The 20,683-nt window shown below is 40.4% G+C and overlaps 1 protein-coding gene across 1 annotated transcript; it reads right to left on the bottom strand.

Annotated features, from left to right (window-relative positions):
* Window positions 1–470: 470 nt before the first annotated feature.
* LOC146488797 (chordin-like) lies at window positions 471–18,796 on the bottom strand. The gene is made up of 21 exons (XM_085113649.1): window positions 18,548–18,796; window positions 16,542–16,642; window positions 14,846–14,972; window positions 14,504–14,618; window positions 14,326–14,419; window positions 13,657–13,798; window positions 12,340–12,462; window positions 11,176–11,276; window positions 10,322–10,472; window positions 9,383–9,489; window positions 8,735–8,854; window positions 8,215–8,371; window positions 7,597–7,838; window positions 6,160–6,426; window positions 5,951–6,047; window positions 5,501–5,661; window positions 4,597–4,699; window positions 3,856–3,900; window positions 3,528–3,625; window positions 2,370–2,466; window positions 471–1,287 (listed from the first exon to the last, which is right to left on the bottom strand). The coding sequence occupies exons 1-21, from the start codon at window positions 18,684–18,686 to the stop codon at window positions 1,280–1,282; spliced, it is 2,595 nt and encodes an 864-aa protein (XP_084969775.1). The 5' UTR covers window positions 18,687–18,796; the 3' UTR covers window positions 471–1,279.
* Between the last annotated feature and the right edge of the window lie 1,887 nt (window positions 18,797–20,683).

Below are 20,683 nucleotides of genomic sequence, written 5' to 3'. Positions count from 1 at the left end.
TGGTAGTTAATTGTTGAAAACAAGTACCCCAATAATTTTTCCGGCAAGTCATACTAGGGCAAATTAAGTTTCATGTTTAAAAATCCTTCAAAACTCACTAGTACTCCTTACCTCACTCTTCTTCATGATGAACTCACCACAGTGAGTCGCAAATCAGCTTCATCGAAACTCGCAAAATTAAAGCTAAAGTAAAAAAGTTCACGCTATTTTACGTGAAACGGCAAGGTGACGTTTGCGTTTCCACGTAAACGCAATGCGAAATCTCTCTAATACAAGGTTTCTCAGCAAAAATGTCTGGCTTTGAGCACGAACGATCAAAGAACAAGGCAGCATAACTGATCACCGCTGATACTCAGAATTCAGCTAATTCTTTTGTTTTGATCCTCGGGTTGATACAAGGCTCTTGTTTTGTGGCGGATGTTCCTCATGTTAGTCGTAAGATATGAGTGGAAGCTGATGATAAAAGCGCCTGCTTTCAAAAGCTGAGCGGAATACTTTATTCTCAGAATGAACTTCTTACAGTCGAAAATTCTCTGTATGAAAACATCGTTTCTTTGTACGTTTATATTAAATTAGTGCATGCCTATCTACAAAGCGATTATTCACAAAAAAGATTAAAGTATTAGAAAACTAATATTATTTATAACCAATCTATGTACATACGTCTATTCGCGATCAAAGTGGATATAATTTCAATAAATAAATGATCAAACTTTACCTAACTACTAACAAACATTTTCTAATTTTAACATTTCACTCGCAATCGTTTTGCCATTATATCACGTGCTTATCACGAGGCTCGTTACCAGGAACCCCGCGCTGTCTAAGGATGCTGGCGGTAAAGGGACGTGATATCGAATCGAAACGAAACTGGGAGCGAGTCGATAGCTGACGACAAAATGGTTTCTACGTTCTGTTGGACAACCACGTCCAAAAACTCAAATAATTGTGAACTTAAATGGCAAAAATCATGGTTAACTGTTAGCTTGCAGAACGTTTAAGAAATTTTCTGAACCAATGACAAATTCAACTGTAGTGAGATCTTGCGTTGAACGCTATTTCGAAGCAAAGTATAACTTAAATTAAAGTTCAATAATCTTGAAATTATTTTACAATTTACACAAAGCTCTTCGCGTTAAAGAATCTGTTCCCTTGGAGGGAGGACTCTTTCGTCGATTTGGAATTCGTCGCGGCTTGAAACTTCATGAAGTCATTGCGTTTTCCACAGTCTTCTTTGCACCAGAGAACAATTTGTTTTTCAGTGGAACTTGGCACATTTTCAAGATCCTGCAAACAAGAAAGGTGAAAAATTAGAAAAAAAAAACATCTTATTCAGTGTAGTATTTGAATAGGATTTAAAACTCTTGGGGAGGAAACGCAAAAAAAAATCGTTACAGGGAAAAGAATCAGCCTTGCTTTTGAAAGGAATCACACCCATGACTGATACTTGTATTATATATAGCTGTTTTAGTACGGTTTTCAATTGAGTGTCGAAAGTAATTTCGCGTTTGCTTTGGTTTTTCTTTTCTATGCTCTGCGCCAGTTTTTCAATCAATGAGAAGCAAAACTAAAACCAATCGGGCCTCGCTCGCACGCGTTTTCCCGCGCTTGGCGCCCGTTGCATGTATTTGCTTCGAGTTCTGATTGGTTCATTGTGCTGTTTATGTCTGTTGTGATTGGCCAAAGTAATTACTTTGTTGTGGTTTTACGACACTGAATTGAGAACCGCTCTAAAATCAGCGTCGTAAAACCAAAACCCAGGTAATTTTTCTTGGCCAATCACAACAAACGTAACAGGGCAATGAACCAATCAGAACTCGAAGCAAATACATGAAACGGGCGCCGAGCGCGGGAAAACGCGTGCGAGCATGGCACGATTGGTTTTAGTGTTGCTTCTCGTTGGTTAATTGAGAAAGTGGCGCATGTTCTGCCAACCAATCACAGAGCACAGTGAAGCAAAACCAAAGCAAACGCGAAGTACTTCCGGCAATTTCTTGAAAACCGCTGTATACTACCAATCTACTAAATAAATTACCCAGCTTTGCTGAATGCATGAATTGTCCTTTATATTTTCAAGAAGCTTTCAGAAAAAAAGGCGCCGCTTAGGGCATGGTTTAAGACCCGAACCCAATGAGCAACAGATTGCGTGGAACTAAAAACAAACTTCGCCCCTAACTTCTACTTCATCCTGCTTCATAGAAGATGCGCATCGAACAACGCGGCGTTGACAACAATTTCAGGGATGGAATAACAGTAACAAGTTTGAAATGTGCGCAAATGTTACACTGTCATTTTGCATCTGGACTTAATTCTCCGGATGAAATCTTTCACACAACTCAAGGTTTGCAATAAACACGCACGTCGCTTACCTGAACACGGGACACAGCAACTTTTCATGGAGCCGTCAATGGAGTTTGGGCAAAGTCCTTGGGGGCAAGGGGCACGTTTACATCTGGATATGCCATTCTGAGAGAAAGAAACATAGTTTACGCATGATAATTATGCTTAACTGAATTCTCCAGTCGTTGGCGAAGATTGCAACTTATTAACACCTTTAGCTGATAAAAGATTTACAGTTTAAAACAGCGACACAAAGGAGAAAATTTAAGCAAAATACTTAAAAATATTTTCTCCTGCACGGTTCTCAGATCGTTTTGTGTCCTTTAAAAGACATAGCTGTGTAAGCTAATGAAGATTGATATGTTCGGCTGCGTTAGCTGAAATTTTAACGCAGAGCCGAAAGTTTAACGGAACGGAATCTCATTCCCCGAATTTAAGAGCTACAATGTAGCTGTTGCTGGCTTTACGAAAATGGTAGCTGGCCTTGATTCGCATTTTTAAAGTCATTTTTGTTCTTTCGAAGACGAAAAGAATTAGTTTTCAATCGTTGAGAAATTTTGAGCTGAGAGTTTGGCAAAGAAAACTGCAGATTTTCGTTGCGACTAAATCCGAATTTCGCAGGTGATTAACGCGATCCGGGAAAGAGAGAAAATAACCAATTATTCTTACGAGTCCTGTCCTTCAACCTGACCGATTCACTTCATCTAGTTAACTTCCTTCGCCCATTAGCGAGGTAGTGCTTGTAGCGATTTGCGTCTCCCTTTCCGAATTTTAAAGGACAATGTCACCCCAAGCGGATGCGCGCGTTTATGAGACGCACTTTGAAATCGTTGGCCCAACTTTTTCAAATATCGTCGAAGAGTTCAGGAAACTGTCTCATCTGCTTTAATCACGTTCGTCTTCGGAAAGTTAGCTGAACTTGTTATTTACAAACGTTCTTTAGTAATTACAGAATCTGTTTGTTGCGATATTTTTGAAAGCTTTTCAACTGGCGGAAAAGCAAAAATCCCGCGATGAGTTGTCTACAGATTAGTCTCAACCAACCTCTACTGCGCATGTGCCTCAGCTGACATGGCCCCTTTAAGATTAAAAATGACTGTCTTGCAGTAAAAAGATCGAGTAGGGTTATTATTTTCTGTTGAAGTAAAGAAACTTCAAAAATTGGTGAAAGAGAAAAAACGCCTTACCTCACATCTGCACGTGATACATCTGGAAAGACCGATCAAGGGAAAATATGGCTGCCACGTTTGCCCATCTGTGAACTTACTTCCGCGGAAATCACAACCTACAGGGTAAGAAAAGATACCAAAGACACCTTAAGCTAAATTTTCAAGCAATACCAGTTGCTAAGCCACATTACATTAACTCTGTTTCTCCGATTTCGTTGAACCCTAGCAAAAAGGAAGCGAAAGCAAATTCTTCATGCAATATGTTTTTGTTCTTACAGGCATATTGTACCACGTCGAAAATTGAGTGTTATTTGCTAAACAAGCCACCGAATAAAACTACTCATACCTTTGTTGCCTTTTTTGACGTTTATAACATCGTCTGACTGCTCGTCTAATAAGACAAAAAAAGAAGAAGATAAAAATGTAACCAGTTTCCGCACATACCAATAATCATATAGGGGAGAAGACACTTCCATACAGCTTATTTCGTGCGAATTATTTTGCAGCGAATACCATCCAGAAGAAGAGAGAATCGTTAGAGTTACTACTGAATAAAAGCCCTGGGCCTAATTGTTCGAAAGCCGATTAACGCTAATCCACGATTAAAAGTTAAACGAGGTTTTCAGCTCGCTGGCTAAGAAGGTTCTTAAAAGCTGATTGTAAGCTAATAGTAAAAAAAAAAGTTTTCGTCAAAACTGAGGAATAAAAATCTCTTGGCAAAACTTTATTCCTTAGTAATTAAACTCGAATCAAACTTCACGTTAACCCAGGATTAACTTAATCGGGCTTTGAACAACTGTGCCCTGTTGCTCAAAATCCGGTTAACGCTTTCATGCGATTAAAGTGTTCTCCGTTTCATTTCCACCGCCTTCAAGCTTACGTTCATAAGTAACTAATTAAGGTGAAAGTATAAGTTAGACAAAGACTTTCCATGAAACCACAGATTCAACATGGGCCGAGACAACGGATCAACCTGCAGAGCCTTGACGGCCAGCGCACTTCTGTATTGTAAGATACACGGACCGACTCTCACTATATCAGTTTTGCTTTCTTTTTTTTGTTAACCGAGTCTACCCACGCTTCTTACCAGGGCATCGCATGCAGCAGTCAGTCATACGCAGTTTGACTGGATTTCTACAATGAAGCTCCGGGCATTTTACTTTTGTACAAAATATGTCCTCAGTGTTCTCCTGTAAACAAAAACAAAAAATAAATATAAAAAATCATGGAACCAAAAAGAAGCAACGGAACTTTAAGAAGTTTAATAATGACACCAATCTCGCATGTGTTAAAACAGTGTGTAAAAAAAACCCCGAAGGTAACCGACTGGGGAAATTATTATTTTGTCCCTTTTTGTCACAAATGACAACGCGAAAACATCAAATGATTTAGCTTGTCCTATCGAAAGATGGACAAAATAGAAATATACAAGCATAAATTGGAAAGCCCGACCCCAAGAGAACAGGCGCTTTGCTTTAGGCGATTGCCCATAACTTCTGTGCATACATTTTGATCGCCCAACCAAAATTTCAGGATTTCTATGTAAAAAGTAAGCGCTCTACAAGGGATAACCAAATACGCGCTGAGCCAGTTCTTCCCTTTCTTTTCGGTGTTAAGGTATTGAACCTAGATAGCTTGAGCTAATTCAGGTATACGCAGGAACAGGTCTTATAGTCTGCGTAGGTGGCCAGGAGCCTGCAAGGACGTAACTGCAGAATGTTTTACCGCCGCCAACAAAATTTGCGCGAGCGATAAAAAGCAACCAATCAAAAAAGAAATTTGTGTGACGTCATCGTTTCAGTGGTAATGCGCAAAAAAGCGTTATGCGGGCTCACTTTGTCCGATGTTTAGCCACACATTGTTTGCCTGTTTAGCCACCAAACCTTGAGTGTGACAAACACGATGTTGAAAGAAGTCGGGGCCTGAGATAAGAATACCCTCAGCACTGACTCTTCGTGTGCGCGCTTCTTATAAGCCGATCCACCGCTTACCATGCAAGTGCAGGCGTGACATCTCATGTAACCAAATGGTTGTACGAACGGATGCCACACAGTGCCTGCTGGGTAGACTTTCCGGTCTCTTTTGACGTAGCAACCTTTTAATGATGGTCGATTCTTCTTTTCGTAATGTATAACAATGTTTTCTTCCACCGCTGAAAAAAAGAAATTATTATCGTATCAAATCATTATTTATACCGGAAAAGTGTATCTAACTAAAGTAAAAATTAAAAAGCTCTTAATTTTGCTCAATTTTGCTGGGTACTATTACAAAAGTAAATACCATGGTTAAGCTCTTTGAAGTTCGTTTTAATTCTCTAAAATTGTGAACGCTAGATTGATAAGCCACTATTTAAAGAGTAAGGCGCAACACCTACAAGCTTCTGCAGTCTGAACCCGAGTCGAACAGCGATGAATGCATTCTGTTGTCTTTTAGAAACTTACCTGGACAAACGGGGCAGCATAAATGAGGTAATAAGATAGGTGCTTCTGTGCAATTTAATCGCTGACATTTGACAACTGAGCAAATAATTTCACCATCCTGAAATAAGGTAGACAGATAAAATATCGTCAAAGAAATGAACTGCTAAATCAAAAAACATATACAAAGCAACGTGCACAAATAACAGCTGATACAAGTCTAAAGAAGTTACCTGACAGGAGCAGGAGGTACACTTGTCATCTTCAGGTGTCCAGCTCTCTCCGTCGTAATACTCCTTGTCACCATGGTAACAGGAACCAACACTAGATGTGATCTGCTGCAAATGAGGAAACCGCCGACTACAAGCACCGCTGTCTACCAACACCTGGGTCCTCAGCTCTCCCTGGGGAACCTCCTCGCTGCTGACTTGCAAGTAGACCAATCCACGGACAAGGTTCGCCAGGAATTCTGGTTCGAGATTGCGTTCTGCCCCAGAGACCTAAAGACAAGTGCAACAACAGATCAATTGATGAATTCTGGGCTAAAATTTAAAAGTCGCCAGTGATGAAAAAATTCATATTTAATAGATTCCGCGCCATAATTTCTTTAAGTTGAAAAAGCCAAGCGGAACGTAAAACGCTGCTTCAAAATCAGGGCAGTCAAGATGGAATTAAACTGACAAACGACAAAAGACAACAAATTTACATTTTTTTGGGGGGGGGGAGGGGGTGTACTTTAAAAGTAAATCAACCAAACTGATTGCAGGGCTGACATTACGGCAAAGGGCTCATTGGTTTGGGCCAATATTTCAACTAGTACAACTAGTCTTCTTCAGGGCCAGAGTTACAATGAAAAAACTAACGGCTCTTAAAAGTTTACATTTGAACGTAAAGATAAACAGATAAAGATTAGCGCTCCAAAAAATATATTTACTAGTTGTCGTTGTTGTTGTTGTTTATGTCTAGGATGAAACTGAAGTTTTTTTGTGTAATCGGCGTCTGGGATATCTCTTCTCTCCAGCTTTCAATCAGCCAATAAAGTGTAAACAAGCGAAGCAAAACGTTCCTGTTCTTCGACAATTACTGGCTGAGAAAATCTGTTCACTTAGGTTGCATATAGCTGTGAAGGATATTTTAGTTTGCAGAGCATGCCATGCCACTCCAAAAACGAGACAAGAGTTACGCCGGATCCCGTTCATGTTCAATTTTATAGCGGAATTTATTGTTTAAATTAAATCCCTCAACTGATAGTTCAATCATATTCAACTTGATGAGAAGTACTCTCCTTTTCTTGCAAAAACAGCGCTTTTGTTAATTCCCAATGATAACTGCAGGGCTGATGAGGCTAATTAACAATAAGACGGCGAGCTGGAGGTTTCTATCGGCTGATAGTTGGCGAGGGGCGAAGCCCCGAGCCAACTATCAAAGGCGATAGAAACCGAGAGCGAGCCGTCTAATTGTTTTAGCATACCTCAGTGATCGATCTATCAAGCAAAAAAAATCTTTTTATTAGATAAATTTTGATATATTTGTGCAATGATGCATGCTAATTCGCGCGCACTCTGACAAACTGCCGTCTATCGATCGATAGACGGCACCTGTGTAGCCAATTAGACTGCACGTTACGCGATAGTCGGTCACTGAGGTATGCTAATGAATTATATACGTACCATTTGTCCTTCGAATTCCCGTAATAGGTGCACGTGTTCATCGTAAGGCTCAGGAACCTCTCCGAAGCCAGCAAAACCTTGGAGTTCCGCGGTTACCAAGTTCCTGCGCCCGCGGTCCATGCCGCTGAGCAACAAATGATAATGCAAAGCACAGTTTTTGTCGAGTAAGAACCAGGCCTGCCCGGCCGCGCCCGTCTGGATTCTGGGAACTACTTCGTTACCGGTTAATAATACTGGTGGATCTAAAAAAATAAACAGCATGCAAAAATAACATGATTAATTTTCCTTGACTACAGAAATTTAAGAACTGAAGGAAGAGTCGGCAAAATTATTTGAAACAGAAACAGTTGAGACTCAGCCTGATTTGCGTTAAAAACTACTTAAAAGGGTATGTAGCGTACGAGTGTTAACAATTGTAGTAAAACTGCAGAAAGACTTGTCAGTTACAAGCTTAAGCCTAAGAAAACAGACAGCTGCACATGCGCCACTACTAAATTCCTTACTGATGACGTAATCCTCGACAGGCGTCTGATTGGTTCATTCAAAGCATCCCGGCAGTCAAATAGTGACGTTGAGAATACAGAGTCAAACTAAGAAAAAAAGGGTTTTGATTGTTACCGTAGTATGACAAGTGATGTCCTCTGTAAGGAAACTGTTTCAGTTTGCCGTGTATCTCCCCATTTCTGTTAGCTGTGGTACGAACGTTGATGAACATGTTACCATTGAATAACCAGGATGTTTCTGTGAATGAGGGTCTCTCCCAGACACCTGCAACCTAGATCATATATAAAAACTGGTGTTTAATGTAGAAGTACAGAATTAAACCAGGCGATGCAAAGCGGATTCGGCAATACAGTAGAATACACTACGCTTATGCGCAATGCAGTTATGATGGATTGCGTTGGCTGTTGTTTCTTGTCCCAGCTTGCTTGAAAAACTTCTAGAACAGGCCCGACCAGCTCAGTTCCCAGAATCTCTAACTCTTCAATTCCAGTTCGCAGTGAATTTCTAAGATTTTAATTCAAGTTTATCTTATTGAATCTGTAAGCCTCCATTCCAGTTTATGCCAACAAAACAGCGATAAATGAAGCTACGCTGAAAAGGTCAGAAAAGTAGATATTTACTGCCGAAAACTCACCTTTGCTCGACCATGTTCATCAGTAGTGACTGCTCGTGACAGTCTCTTAACAGTGCGTCGGTGGTTCGTTGCCTGAAGAGTGATTTCTTCGACAGGACTTGCCACACCCGAAAGAAATATCTAAAAAGACATTAAAGCCAAAGTTTTTTAAAAAACATTATACTTGCAGCACATATTCCGTGTGAATAAATACACTATGTAAATGTAAACGCAGTGTTGCAGTTCATATCGGATGGAAGAATAAAACTGTAGACACTGGTGGCAGTGTGATTGGCTCTCATCAGTGTTCTTTGTTATGGCTAATAATAGGTAGAGTTGTTTTTTCTCTTTTCCTCGCGCGTCACGCGTACGTCTCCCACGCATGAAGGGATTTCCGCGCGCGTTTGCGAGTTTCACTTGCTTTACTATGCCTTCGAAAAATAAGGCACTATTCCTAGGCAAATAAATGCGTAAAACCTGGCGTGCTCACAATACTGTCTCGGCTTCGTCCCAAACTCGTTTCAAGCAATGACGTAAGTCGTTAAAGTCCCTAATAAGTGCGTTGGGTACGAGACAAGATGAACAGCTAATATAACCGCCCACTCAACTGAACTGAGATAAGGTATTGAGCTTAGTAACTATGACGTCACGTAAGTCACTGGTAAATACCTGGTAATGTACTTGGCCTTGATTGTCAATTTCAAAGGAGGCATAGCCGCTTGCTCCTGTCATTGTGGGCCTAGGAGCATCTCGACCGGAGAGCTGAGAGACGATGGCTGAAAGAAAAACAAAGCTGCTGTTAGTGATCGCCAGTTGATTTAAAAGACGGAGAAGACCACACGTAAAAGTGTGTAGTTGTTTTAAAATATATCTACAAATATTTGGCAGGAAGATATGACTGACTGACTGACTGACTGACTGACTGAAGGACTTACTGACTGACTGACTGACTGACTGACTGACTGACTGACTGACTGGCTGACTGACTGACTGACTGACTGACTGGCTGACTGACTGACTGGCTGACTGACTGACTGACTGACTGACTGGCTGGCTGACTGACTGACTGACTGACTGACTGACTGACTGACTGAGTAACTGATTAATGGCTGACTGACTGACCTACTGACTGACTAACTTACTGATGGCTGACTGACTGTCTGACTGACTAACTGAATGGTGACTGACTGACTGACTGACTGACTGACTGACTGACTGAATGACTGACTGACTGACTGACTGACTGACTTACTGACTGACTAACTGACTGATGACTGACTGACTGACTTACTGACTTACTAACTGACTAACTGACTGATGACTGACTTAATGACTGACTGACGGACGGACAGATAAGAGGGTTAGTTTCTAAAGAAACTATGGGGTGCGTCTGTGGGGGAGTGGAAACGAAATGTTTGACTTTGTCAATAGAGCTGATCATGTAACGTTCCGTTCCGAGCGTTAGTCCTTCGTCAGAGCGAATTCAGTCAGACTTGACTAACATACTGACCGAAAAAAATGGGCTAAGTGATGAATGGATGGATTGGTTGTTCGATTGATCGATTAATACAATTTTATCCCCTTTTACAAAGCATTCTATTGACTCACAGTTACAAGTCTTCTTGATGCCTACACGTCCGATAAGTTGAACAGATTGGCCAGCGGTGTTCAATGTTACTGTGATATTTACAAGACCACGTGACAGCCACTTGAGCGTTTGTTCAGCTGGGCTCAACCACGACGCTTTGAAATTAGAATTCTGCAAGAAAGAAAGTGGCGTTAATCCAACAGTGGATAACAATACATTAGAAGGTAGGTGAATTCTAAATATATGTAAAATATCTGGGTAGTGACAGTAGCCTGTATAGTGTAAGGCATTCGCAGTCATTTTTCACTTTCTCGGTCAACATCGTTCCTTGTCTAGTTCCTAGGACTTTCTCTGTCAGGTCACGTGGCTCGCGGTCTGTTCGTCTCGGTTACGTCACCGACATGAATTGATCGTGAGGGCCTGGAAGAAAGCCGTGCAGGGACCAGGCAAAATCGTTCCCGGGATCCTCTCGTCTGGAGAGAGGAATCTCTCGGTTACGTTGCGAATTTGTTATGACATTATAGAATGATTTTTGGCGTCACGGTATTCTAAATCACGGGCTTGTGTTCTTGCTACTGGTTTTTTTTATACATCTTCATCGTACATTGCGCTCGACAGGACAACTGGAAGCCTATGATAAAGGCTTAGTAAGTCTCACTTAATGATTGATTAATAAGGCACCTGTAACATGACCAAGTGATAAAGAGTCACTGAAAACTAGCGCGCAAGACTTCCACTTTTTGCGCGATTTATGCTTGCGATCAATGAATTGTAGCTTATGAAATGCCAGTTATCTTCTTGCAGAAATCGCTTGATGTACTGAAACAGATCCACAAATGTCAAAGTTTCTTTGGCTCGCACTGGTGTAACCCACCTCCCTCCTGATGTTAGATGCGCTGATTACTTTGACTGTTCGAGCATCTCTGTTACTTGTGGGATTCCTTATGAGCTTGATTGTCGCTTGAGTTCCTGGACCTGCCATACAACAATAAAACTACTTTTTCAGTCACTAGCACCGATAGCGACTGAGAGTTTTGAGTCTTCGTCGGGAAAAATGGAATACTTTCACACATCGGTTGAATTCCACGAGCGCACGTTGGATACAAGATGATAGATAGCCAACGCGGATCGCCGCGCCGAGTTGGCTATAATCATCTCGTATCCAACATGCAATCACTGGTGGAATAGCCCTCTTTGAAAATGAGTGATGACCTGGGTCGAGAGTAACTGCCCAAGTGATTGTGGGATTGTTTGGGGGGACGCAAAAATGCGAAGATAATAGCCAACGTCCCCCCAAACGCTTGGGCAGCTACTCTCGACCCAGGCCATCACTCTTTTTCAAAGTGGGCTATAATTGTTTTATTAAAAACAACCACGAAAAATCAATAAATCTTGCTGATTTAGTAAATAAAATATTTCAGTTCTTTTCCCCTGACGCGTACTCTTACCATATTTGTAGGGCATAATGGTTCATCCAGTACCATGGCCTCTAAACCAATCACAAGTCTAGAACTGCGTTATCCAATGAACCAGTTGCTTAAAGTGCCCCTGTGACTGCTGTTATTTAGTTCGCAACAGCAGAATACAGTTTATGAAGTAGAATCCATATGAAAATTAGCCATGTGGAATTTTTCGTGTTGAGCCAATGACGTCACTTCCTGTAATTTGAGCCTTAACTTCCGGAACAAGGCCAAGTAATGGCGGCCGTGAAATCTCGAATAAAAAGCTAAAAAAAATACTTCCAATCGCCGTAAAGGATTGAAATTTGGTAACATGAGTAAGAAGGACATATTCTACACGAAAATGCAAAAAGATGGAAAATGAAATTTTCGTCCCAGGGGCACTTTAAGTAATGCGCTATACATGTTCTGTACTGATTACTATGATAAAGTAATTTTTATAGCGTGGAATGTGGTGTTGCACTCTTTACCAGGGTCTACCCCCTTCCGGTTTCCCTCCGGAGAGGGGAGACCCCTGGGACGAGGCTATCAAGCACCCTCCTCTCTCCTCTCCCACCGCTCCCTACGTGTGTACTAACCTACGTTGTGAGATCCGTTATACCGAACTTGTATCCTAAGTGTTTTTCCATTCCTGGCCAAGTTAAAAGACGCTAGAGCGATGGACTTCTGATCGCCAGAAGACAATAGTGCCTCGAAACCCTCTGGAAAAAGGGAGTGAAGAACAGTTTAAGGTGAAGTGCTATGACAAATGAACAAACTCATGCATGTTGATTGTCAGAGAAAAAATTACACTGACTACATTAAAATTGGTAAAAACGCTTTTAATTACAAATACTAGCATGATGATTGAAAAAGAAACATTTAACATGTAATGCAACCACTATCTCTGAACGTAAACAACATCTCAGAAGCACTTAAACAACTTAAAATTTTAGCAGCCGTACTTCTGTCATAAAGGGCTGTTTGGCAAGCGTCGCTTTAAGCCAAGTACAGCTATTTTATTAATTATTTTGTTTTGAGTCCCAAAGTGACAGCTGCCTGTTTATTAAGTTTGTTTGGTCATTAGTCATTAGGCTGCTCGAAGAAATTCCAACAGCAACCAAAATGTCGCTATAATTAGCAGTTTGATGGCTCTGCACGTGCATTAAAAGAATATTCATAATGTTACATTTGGTACACTTGCCAATCGTCTATAAAGCTACTTTTACGTGATAGAGCTGTAGTTTGCTGGCGTGTTGCAAAGGAGTGAAAAGTAACGAAAAGTCCACGGCGTCCCACGCAAACAGCTTCTACAGCCTTTATACGTGCCATCAAGAGCCTTCTTTGCTGGCCAAAAGTTAGTTTGTCGTGCGTAACAGAAGAAATCGAATTCTGGGTTTAAATTATGGAGAATCTCGGTTATAGCTTCCTACTGTAGACGAAGGCAGTGGGAAGTCCTCGCGTCTTCTTAGATTTAATAGATATAAAACTATAGAAATGAAATATTTGAAATTCATAGTTGAACTACGGATGAAAGAATTGATAAATCAGTGACCATCGCAGTGATGTAAACAACTTTAGTGAAACAGCTGGCTGCGAAAAGAAAGCCTTAAAAAAATTCAGGCTTGAACGGGAATCGAACCCATGACCTCTGCGATACCGGTGCCGCGGTGCTCTACCAACTGGGAGCTGGTCATTTTGTGAATTTATCAGATATAAAACTATCAGTTCATGATTAGGCAAATTTGTGGAATAAAAAATTGTTACACAAATTCATATAACTCTTAAAGTGTTTTCCTTGTTGTCATCTTGCACGCGGTAAAATAACTGCCCATTCTCTTATACACTCTTTTTTAAAAAATAGTTTGCCTTCATTTCTGGGAGAAAAAGTTCTGTTTTGTGATAAACCGGCTTACCTTCCGAGTAAGACTTATACAAGGAAATATCCCCCACAAGACCAGCTGTGTGTTGTCTTTTGAGTTTCAAAGCCAAGCTGAGTTGTCCTTGTTTGAGGGATTGAATCTGTTTTGTTGTCATCTGATTCCATACCAGACAAACCTGTAAAGATGACATAATAGACAGTAAGTAATGAACAAGTAACATCGGCAAGAATTAGGCAATTTGTGAAATATGCTAATCCTTTACAATTGAGGTCTCTTAATTCCTCACACAGAATATGTCGGTAAATTTTGCGCAGACAATTGTATGCAAACAACCGGGGCGACCGATCCTACGCTTTTGAAATTTGATCGGCAAATTATTTGCCAAAGAACTTAAGTTGTCTAGGTTTGTGTTGATTGATTGACTGATTAACTGACTGACTGACTGACTGACTGATTGATTGATTGATTGATTGATTGATTGATTGATTGATTGATTGATTGATTGATTGATTGATTGATTGATTGATTGATTGATTGATTGATTGATATAACGAATACTATCTCTATTTATTTAGAAAATGGAGGACTATAAACAAAATGACATGTTTGATATGGAGTGGAGAAAATGAACTCTTTACTAATTTAACGCATTGAGCGAAGGAAGGAATGATGAAGATTATGCTAATCTTTCCATAACACTACCTGAGATCCATTTACTGCTTTTCGCTGAATGTTTACTTCTTTTATTAATGAACCTTCCGTATCCACAAATGTTGCCATGCGGAGTTTCCGAGGCCTGAATATAAAAGGTAAATTAAATAAGATAAGACTGAAATATGGAATATTGCACAGAAAGCAACATTTGAGTTTAATTCCTTACCCTTCATATCGAAGTGAAATGTGAAGTGTGCTGCGCACAAGAGTGAAGTGCGCACGCGCAATACCATTTTGGCGGGAACTGGAGGTTCCTGGTGTCGTTAGTAAAGACACAAATTCTAAAAAAAAAGAATAACAAAAAACAGAATTTGTTATTTACGGTGTTCTGAAGAAGTGCATCTCAAATAAATCTGTCATAAATAAATTTGCTTATGAACTTATTACTTAAATTCTTTAAGTTTCAGCTAAAAAGTGAGGAATGAAAATGTCATCTCAGCGTCACCGCAATCACTTTGATCGTTAGCCATAAAATAAATATGAGATTTTTTTTCCATATTTTTCTCACCGTCAGGGCAGGATGCACAGCAATGGCCCTGCTCAACTGTCGGCCTGGCGCACGATGTTGTTGGACAGCGGTTTCTTGTGTTGCGGCATGCTACCTTTCCCTTGCCACTTGTTGCAGAGTTTGAAATCTATCGTAAAAATCAAACATTTTTTGCCAAAGACATTTAATTCTTGATAGATGTTTTTTTTTTTCAGTAAAAAAAAAATCCGAGTACTCCTATCAGGAGTCGAACCTAAGACCTTCCGTTTACTAGTTCAGATGCTCTACCATTGAACTACAGGAGACTCGTGGCTATTAAACAAAGTTCAGGTGATAATCAACCTGCCTGTTGCTAGAATTTGAACGTCGATGTGTGGCACATGCGCAGTGGAATAAACGTGATGGTATATTTTAAGCCTGGCGAATAAAAAATAGTTGTATTTTTTTCATTCAGTAACACAGCCATACTCGGGAAAAGAAAATCCGAACCTATGACCTTCCGATATATATTCGGACCTGCTACTACAAACTCTGGTCTCAAAGTTGTTGATGCCGGTTATGTTAGAAGATGAACACGATTTTTCTTTTTACTCTCATACAGTATTTTCCGACATTTTCCCGCCAAGTGGCAAGTTCCAAAAATCATTCCTGAAAAGACGTGATCTCTGTTTTTTCGCGTCTACTTTGCGTGTGGTAAGAATCCTTTTGTTTACAATAAATACGATCATTTGTAGTTCAAGGGTTAATAATTACAACAAATAAACTTTGCTTTGAAAACACTTGATGAAGGAATGCGATTCTCTAGAGATAGATAACCGACCCAAAATTGCCGCTGAGAGTTTCAGATGTTTATAACTTTTGCAAATTTTCGCGATTTTACGCTCAGGCAAAAGTAAAAAACTCCTTGAAGCTCATGGCTGCTATTCATCTCAGTAAAGTGGAAATATGAATGCCATACAACGCCTTTTGTTCATGCGTATACTTGAGATTACTTTAATTGGCGATTGAATACCTCTAAACAATTAAACGCCGCGTTATTAATCTAAGACAACAATGGGAATGGGTGTAGGATCAGGGAGAGTCGGAACTGAGAGGCCGCGAGATTGTTCAACGCGCTGGGAGATCTTTGCGAGCTCCTGTCTCGATTCAATTCTAATTGCAGTACCGCGCCGAGAGAATAGACTATACGTGATTAACCTTCGATCCTGACTTTGACTTCTTACTTTGCAAATATTTGAAAACAAACAACATCACATGAAAGTTGTGCGCGGTTGTTTTCATTTGAATAAATTCATCCTCAGTGCTAGTGGCTGTCAACGGGGATCATGGCCCTTGCTTGGATCAGACACACCTAAGTCATCGCATTATGGCACAGACAATTCACAATCAGGCTTGAAAGCTAAGACCACGTTTTTGTTCCAAAGTTTAGCAACCCGTGTGTGAAATAGCTTACTACTGGTCTTCAGTTTGAAGACATCAAGAAGTTGATTTTTTAGCGACGTTGCTGGCGAGTGACGGCGATAGCATCAGAAATATTTTAACAAAAAAGAAAAAAAAGAAAAAAGGGTGTGGCACATCTAGTCTCCAAATTTTTAGCAATCACAGCAAGGATGTTCTGAGAGCTCGTTATCTAAACACTCTGGTGTAAAGTCCTCTTATTCGCTGAAAGTTAAGTTTTTCTTTAGCGCCTAATCAAACGATATAGTTCATGTCTTACCTTATTACACGTGCAGACAACACAAAACATGACTCCGAAGGGGGTGATCTCCGGGTGCCAGGTATCTCCGATGTTATAATGCAGATAACCAAAGTTACAGCCTATCAAAAGATGACAAATGGAAATAAAATTGATTGCTTTATCTGTAATACCCTGAAAAAGAAAGTACTTGTTTTTCGAAACATTTGTTTTCTAATGTATTTTCCCAGTCATGAAATTATCTTTGTATGATTATCTTGTTGGTTTCGTCAGTTTGTAGTTGGTTAGATCCTTTCCTACACCGGATCCAGTGCTTCTATTTTGTGCCTGGGTGGTCCCTAGTTGGTTCAAGCGCTGACTGCTCTTTGTAAGTGTTTTTGTTTAAAGCAACAATAGTTCCACGTCCTTTGTTACAATGAACTTTACTCCTTCATGTGCGATTTCATATCAACGCTCTCAAGAGCGCTGAAGTTGAAATCTCGAAAATCTCAATTGTCATTCAGTCCCCTAGCTCCCAAAAGAGATGCAAGTGATAGGCGGGTTATAGTCCATAGCAACAGTACGTGTTCATTTCTGAATGGTTACACTCATGTTTTCTCAGTTCCACAGGCTCAAAACTTGCATCCAACTTGTACAGCGAAATGAAAAGCACCTCAGTAAATTACTGCTCAGTAACGTTCATTTGAATGTCCCATTTTGGGATTTCATCCTCACAGAAAACAAAAGAAACGTAATGAAACATAACGACACTTAGGGGCTAGTTCTTGATATGAGACAGGGGCACCCAACGGATCGTGATCATAAGTACGGCCTAGTGTTTTGGGATTGATAAAAGTTTGGTTTCAGGTACTGAAGAAAGGTCAGCTAAGATTTTCGGAAAGGAAATAAGACCTAAGGTTTTCGAGAAATGGACAAAAATGACCTAGTAATTTCGAAAAGACTCAAGTTCCCCTAGAATGACCGAACAGATAAAAATACTATAGCGCGGCCTGAAATGAACCTACAAAGCTATAGATGCACTCCAGAAGGCCTGAAATTGCGTTTCAAAGGATTTGAGAGAAACCTGTCGTTGGGTGCCCCTGATGAGAGGGTTACAGGATTTAATTTCACGGTACCTTACTGAGCTGTAACAGTATTGATTCAAGGTCTGCACCCGCGTGACAACAAACAATAATATGACAAATAATTGAACATAAGAAAACATAATTTTACGTACTTTAGTCAGTCTAGGGGAGGTCGAAGTAAATCAACTTTTACTACCAGCTAAGAGTAGGGATTATAAAGCCTGTAGTATGTTTAAAACCTCAAAAGGATTTGAATCGCATCCCATTGAATTTTACAGCACTTTTACTCACTCGACCACTATATTGCGATTGTCCTTCAAGAGGTTGTCTGAGTCGGGCGTCTTTGGCCGGGTATGCGCGCCCATTTTCAAAATTGTTGCCGTGGAAATTTGAATTTCACGCTATTTTAAGGTACACAATAAAGCTTGTTATTTACATGCCGGACTAAATTAAGTTTGAACGCGGAAAACAGCACGCTTCGCTAATATATCGTGAAAAAGGATCGCAGGAATGCGAATGATAATTTGGGGTTCTTGCGGTAAGGCCTCGCCGTCTCCGCTTAGACTGGCCTAATGGCTCGCGTTTGAACAATGAGGAAAACTAAAAATTCCTGAACGTAAAAAATGCGCAACACACTTGTGTGTAGCACGTACGGGAGTAAAACCAGTACTGCTGGCCGTGTAGCTTTCTCGCAAAATTCGGTGTATGTTTTTAGCCGTGGATATAGGGAATAAAATGAGGGAGCCAGCAGGGGTCATTTCTGAGTTGAGTTAGGTCCTTAAGGTAAAAGTTTAGCCCCTGGCTTAGCGAAGTAACAGAATAAGCTACTTAAACTTGTCATAATGTGGTAGTTTCACGACCAATAAAGTTCGATAAAATAACTTGATTGTTAACTAAATGCAACCTAGAATCGGTTAGGAGACAGTCGAGAGTGAAAGAGTGAATTCATGCTCTATGGCTCACCTCCTGTCTTAGAAGAAACAGGCTGATATTCTCTCCCCACTGGCTTATAGATTAACCCGCTCTCAGACGCTGAACAGAGTGACACGAAGATTAATAAGGCCAAAATCACCATCACTAAGCGATCCTTAGCAAGTCCCATCGTAAGGCAGTTTAAACTGACAGCTTTTCCTGGCTTTAGCAGTCAGATAAAGCGTGAGAATATCACAGCTAGACGTCAAAACTTGGCCCGTCAGCCAAACAGCTCACGCTATTTTAACCCAAAACAAACAGTCATCTAATTTAAACCAGCGACAATATTTGTTTTCATTGTTCTTTAGCTGGATTTGCTTGTTTTGGCCCCCCTTGGACGTATTTGTTCTTTCAACCTAATATCGTCACTTTCCCATTGAGTTTGACTTCCTTAGTTAAATAACTTGACTCGCGATTGCAAATGACTGACATCGGTCTTCCACAGACACTTGATGTCCGATATCTAGTGCGCACGTGATTTCCCGCGCTCATACTGAGGTTCAGAGAATTTCGAGTAAACGATCTTCCCTGAGTCGGGTATTCGGGGGAACAGTTTACAAGGTTTATGGCCGTTTGCTTGGGCTTTCCAGATCAAATTTATCAATGTTTAGATAGAATTATATTGATTGTTGACTCAATTAGCTCGATTGTTTTTCTAATCATTGTTTTGTGGCTGACGAGCTATCGCAGCGTTTATTCAAACATTGTATCTGCTTACACATTCGCTCGATAATCGAAAGTGACAATAAACCTTCACACTTTTGGCTAGAAAATAAACAATAACACAGAGGAGGTCGAAATGACAATGCCGTAACGACCAACTTTTCAACCTTTTATCAGCTTTCATCCGTGTTTCACCATAATATTGTAGCTTATCTTGTAAACATTTTAATCGTGTTATCGACCAAAGCCTAACTCACTTTTTGTTATTTCAGTTTGTGCTCAGACTAGCCGGCTGCTATGAACTAACTCCTCGACCGGCATTAATTTAAACAAAGTACACAGAATTGCTTTATGGAACACAATTAAGCCAATGATTCTGTAGTCACCCCCATTATCTGACAATGATTCGTTTAAGGCTAACTTCTTTTTGTAGTTGTTGGCCGCGCGGTTCAACACTCCGCAACTAAAGCCAAGAATAGTGAAAAACGCCAATGACTGTATTTGTGACGCATTATAACTATATTCTGTGTTGGTTTGGTATGGAAATGACGTTACGTTTTTTTTCTTTTCCGAGTGCTTTTAGCTAATTCGCCGCCTTAAAAAGAAGCTCCAAGTTCAATACAAACCGAAAAGCGACGATTCGTTTTAAAATTACATTTTTGACGTCAGGTCCTGCCTTGTGTTGGTCCGCGGTATGGAAAGAATTTTTTTCTCGAAGTTGCGCTGATGGAGTGGCGTGCTCCCAGCTCAAAGTTCCAGACTTAGTAGAAGATTTAAACCCGGCGTCCAAAACACGTGCGATTATTAATTTTGGTTTACATTGGTTTAATTAGCGGTGATATTTGTCTCCTGGGATTAAAATTCAAATGTAGCCGGCTTTTTGTGGTATCTTGCTCTACAGGTTGGATTAAATACCGTTAAATCCATCGAAACGTTGGCACCATGTGTATTACACGAAGTAATAGCGGATCTACAAATAAATTGGGAAATTATATGATCTCCTTACTCCTGGTAATTGCGGTTTGTGGTTGCAAGAACAAAGCAATATTTGTACTTAAGTCGCTAAGAACCAGATAAAGGCTTCGCTCTTTTAGCTGCTCCTCCTTCCAACTTAACTTCAAGTGTTGTTTTTGCGGCGCGAATTGCTTGCCAGACTATCGACTTGGAAAGGACACGAGCCTCTAAGATTAGTGGTTGAGTGAGCCATCCGATATAAGATTTAGCATAAAAAAAAACACTTGAAGTCCAGACTGCGACGGCGTCTGCGCACTTTAAATCGCTGAGATAAGAATCGATCAAAATACCGACTTTAAAATTCTTTTTGCCACGGCTAGCCCTCAAAACCAAAATGCACTCTTCAAGGTCTCTTGTCCGGCATACTCACGAGGGGCGGTTTCTAATTCGATAAACATGCGTTTTACACAATGTTGACATAATTTCGGGATTTTAAGCACTCTAGTGCAC

Source organism: Pavona decussata, unplaced genomic scaffold (assembly GCF_977016875.1).
Source record: "Pavona decussata unplaced genomic scaffold, jaPavDecu1.1 SCAFFOLD_8, whole genome shotgun sequence".
NCBI lineage: Eukaryota > Metazoa > Cnidaria > Anthozoa > Scleractinia > Agariciidae > Pavona > Pavona decussata.
Note: the sequence above shows the minus strand (reverse complement) of the source record. Positions and strands in the feature narration are given on the sequence as shown.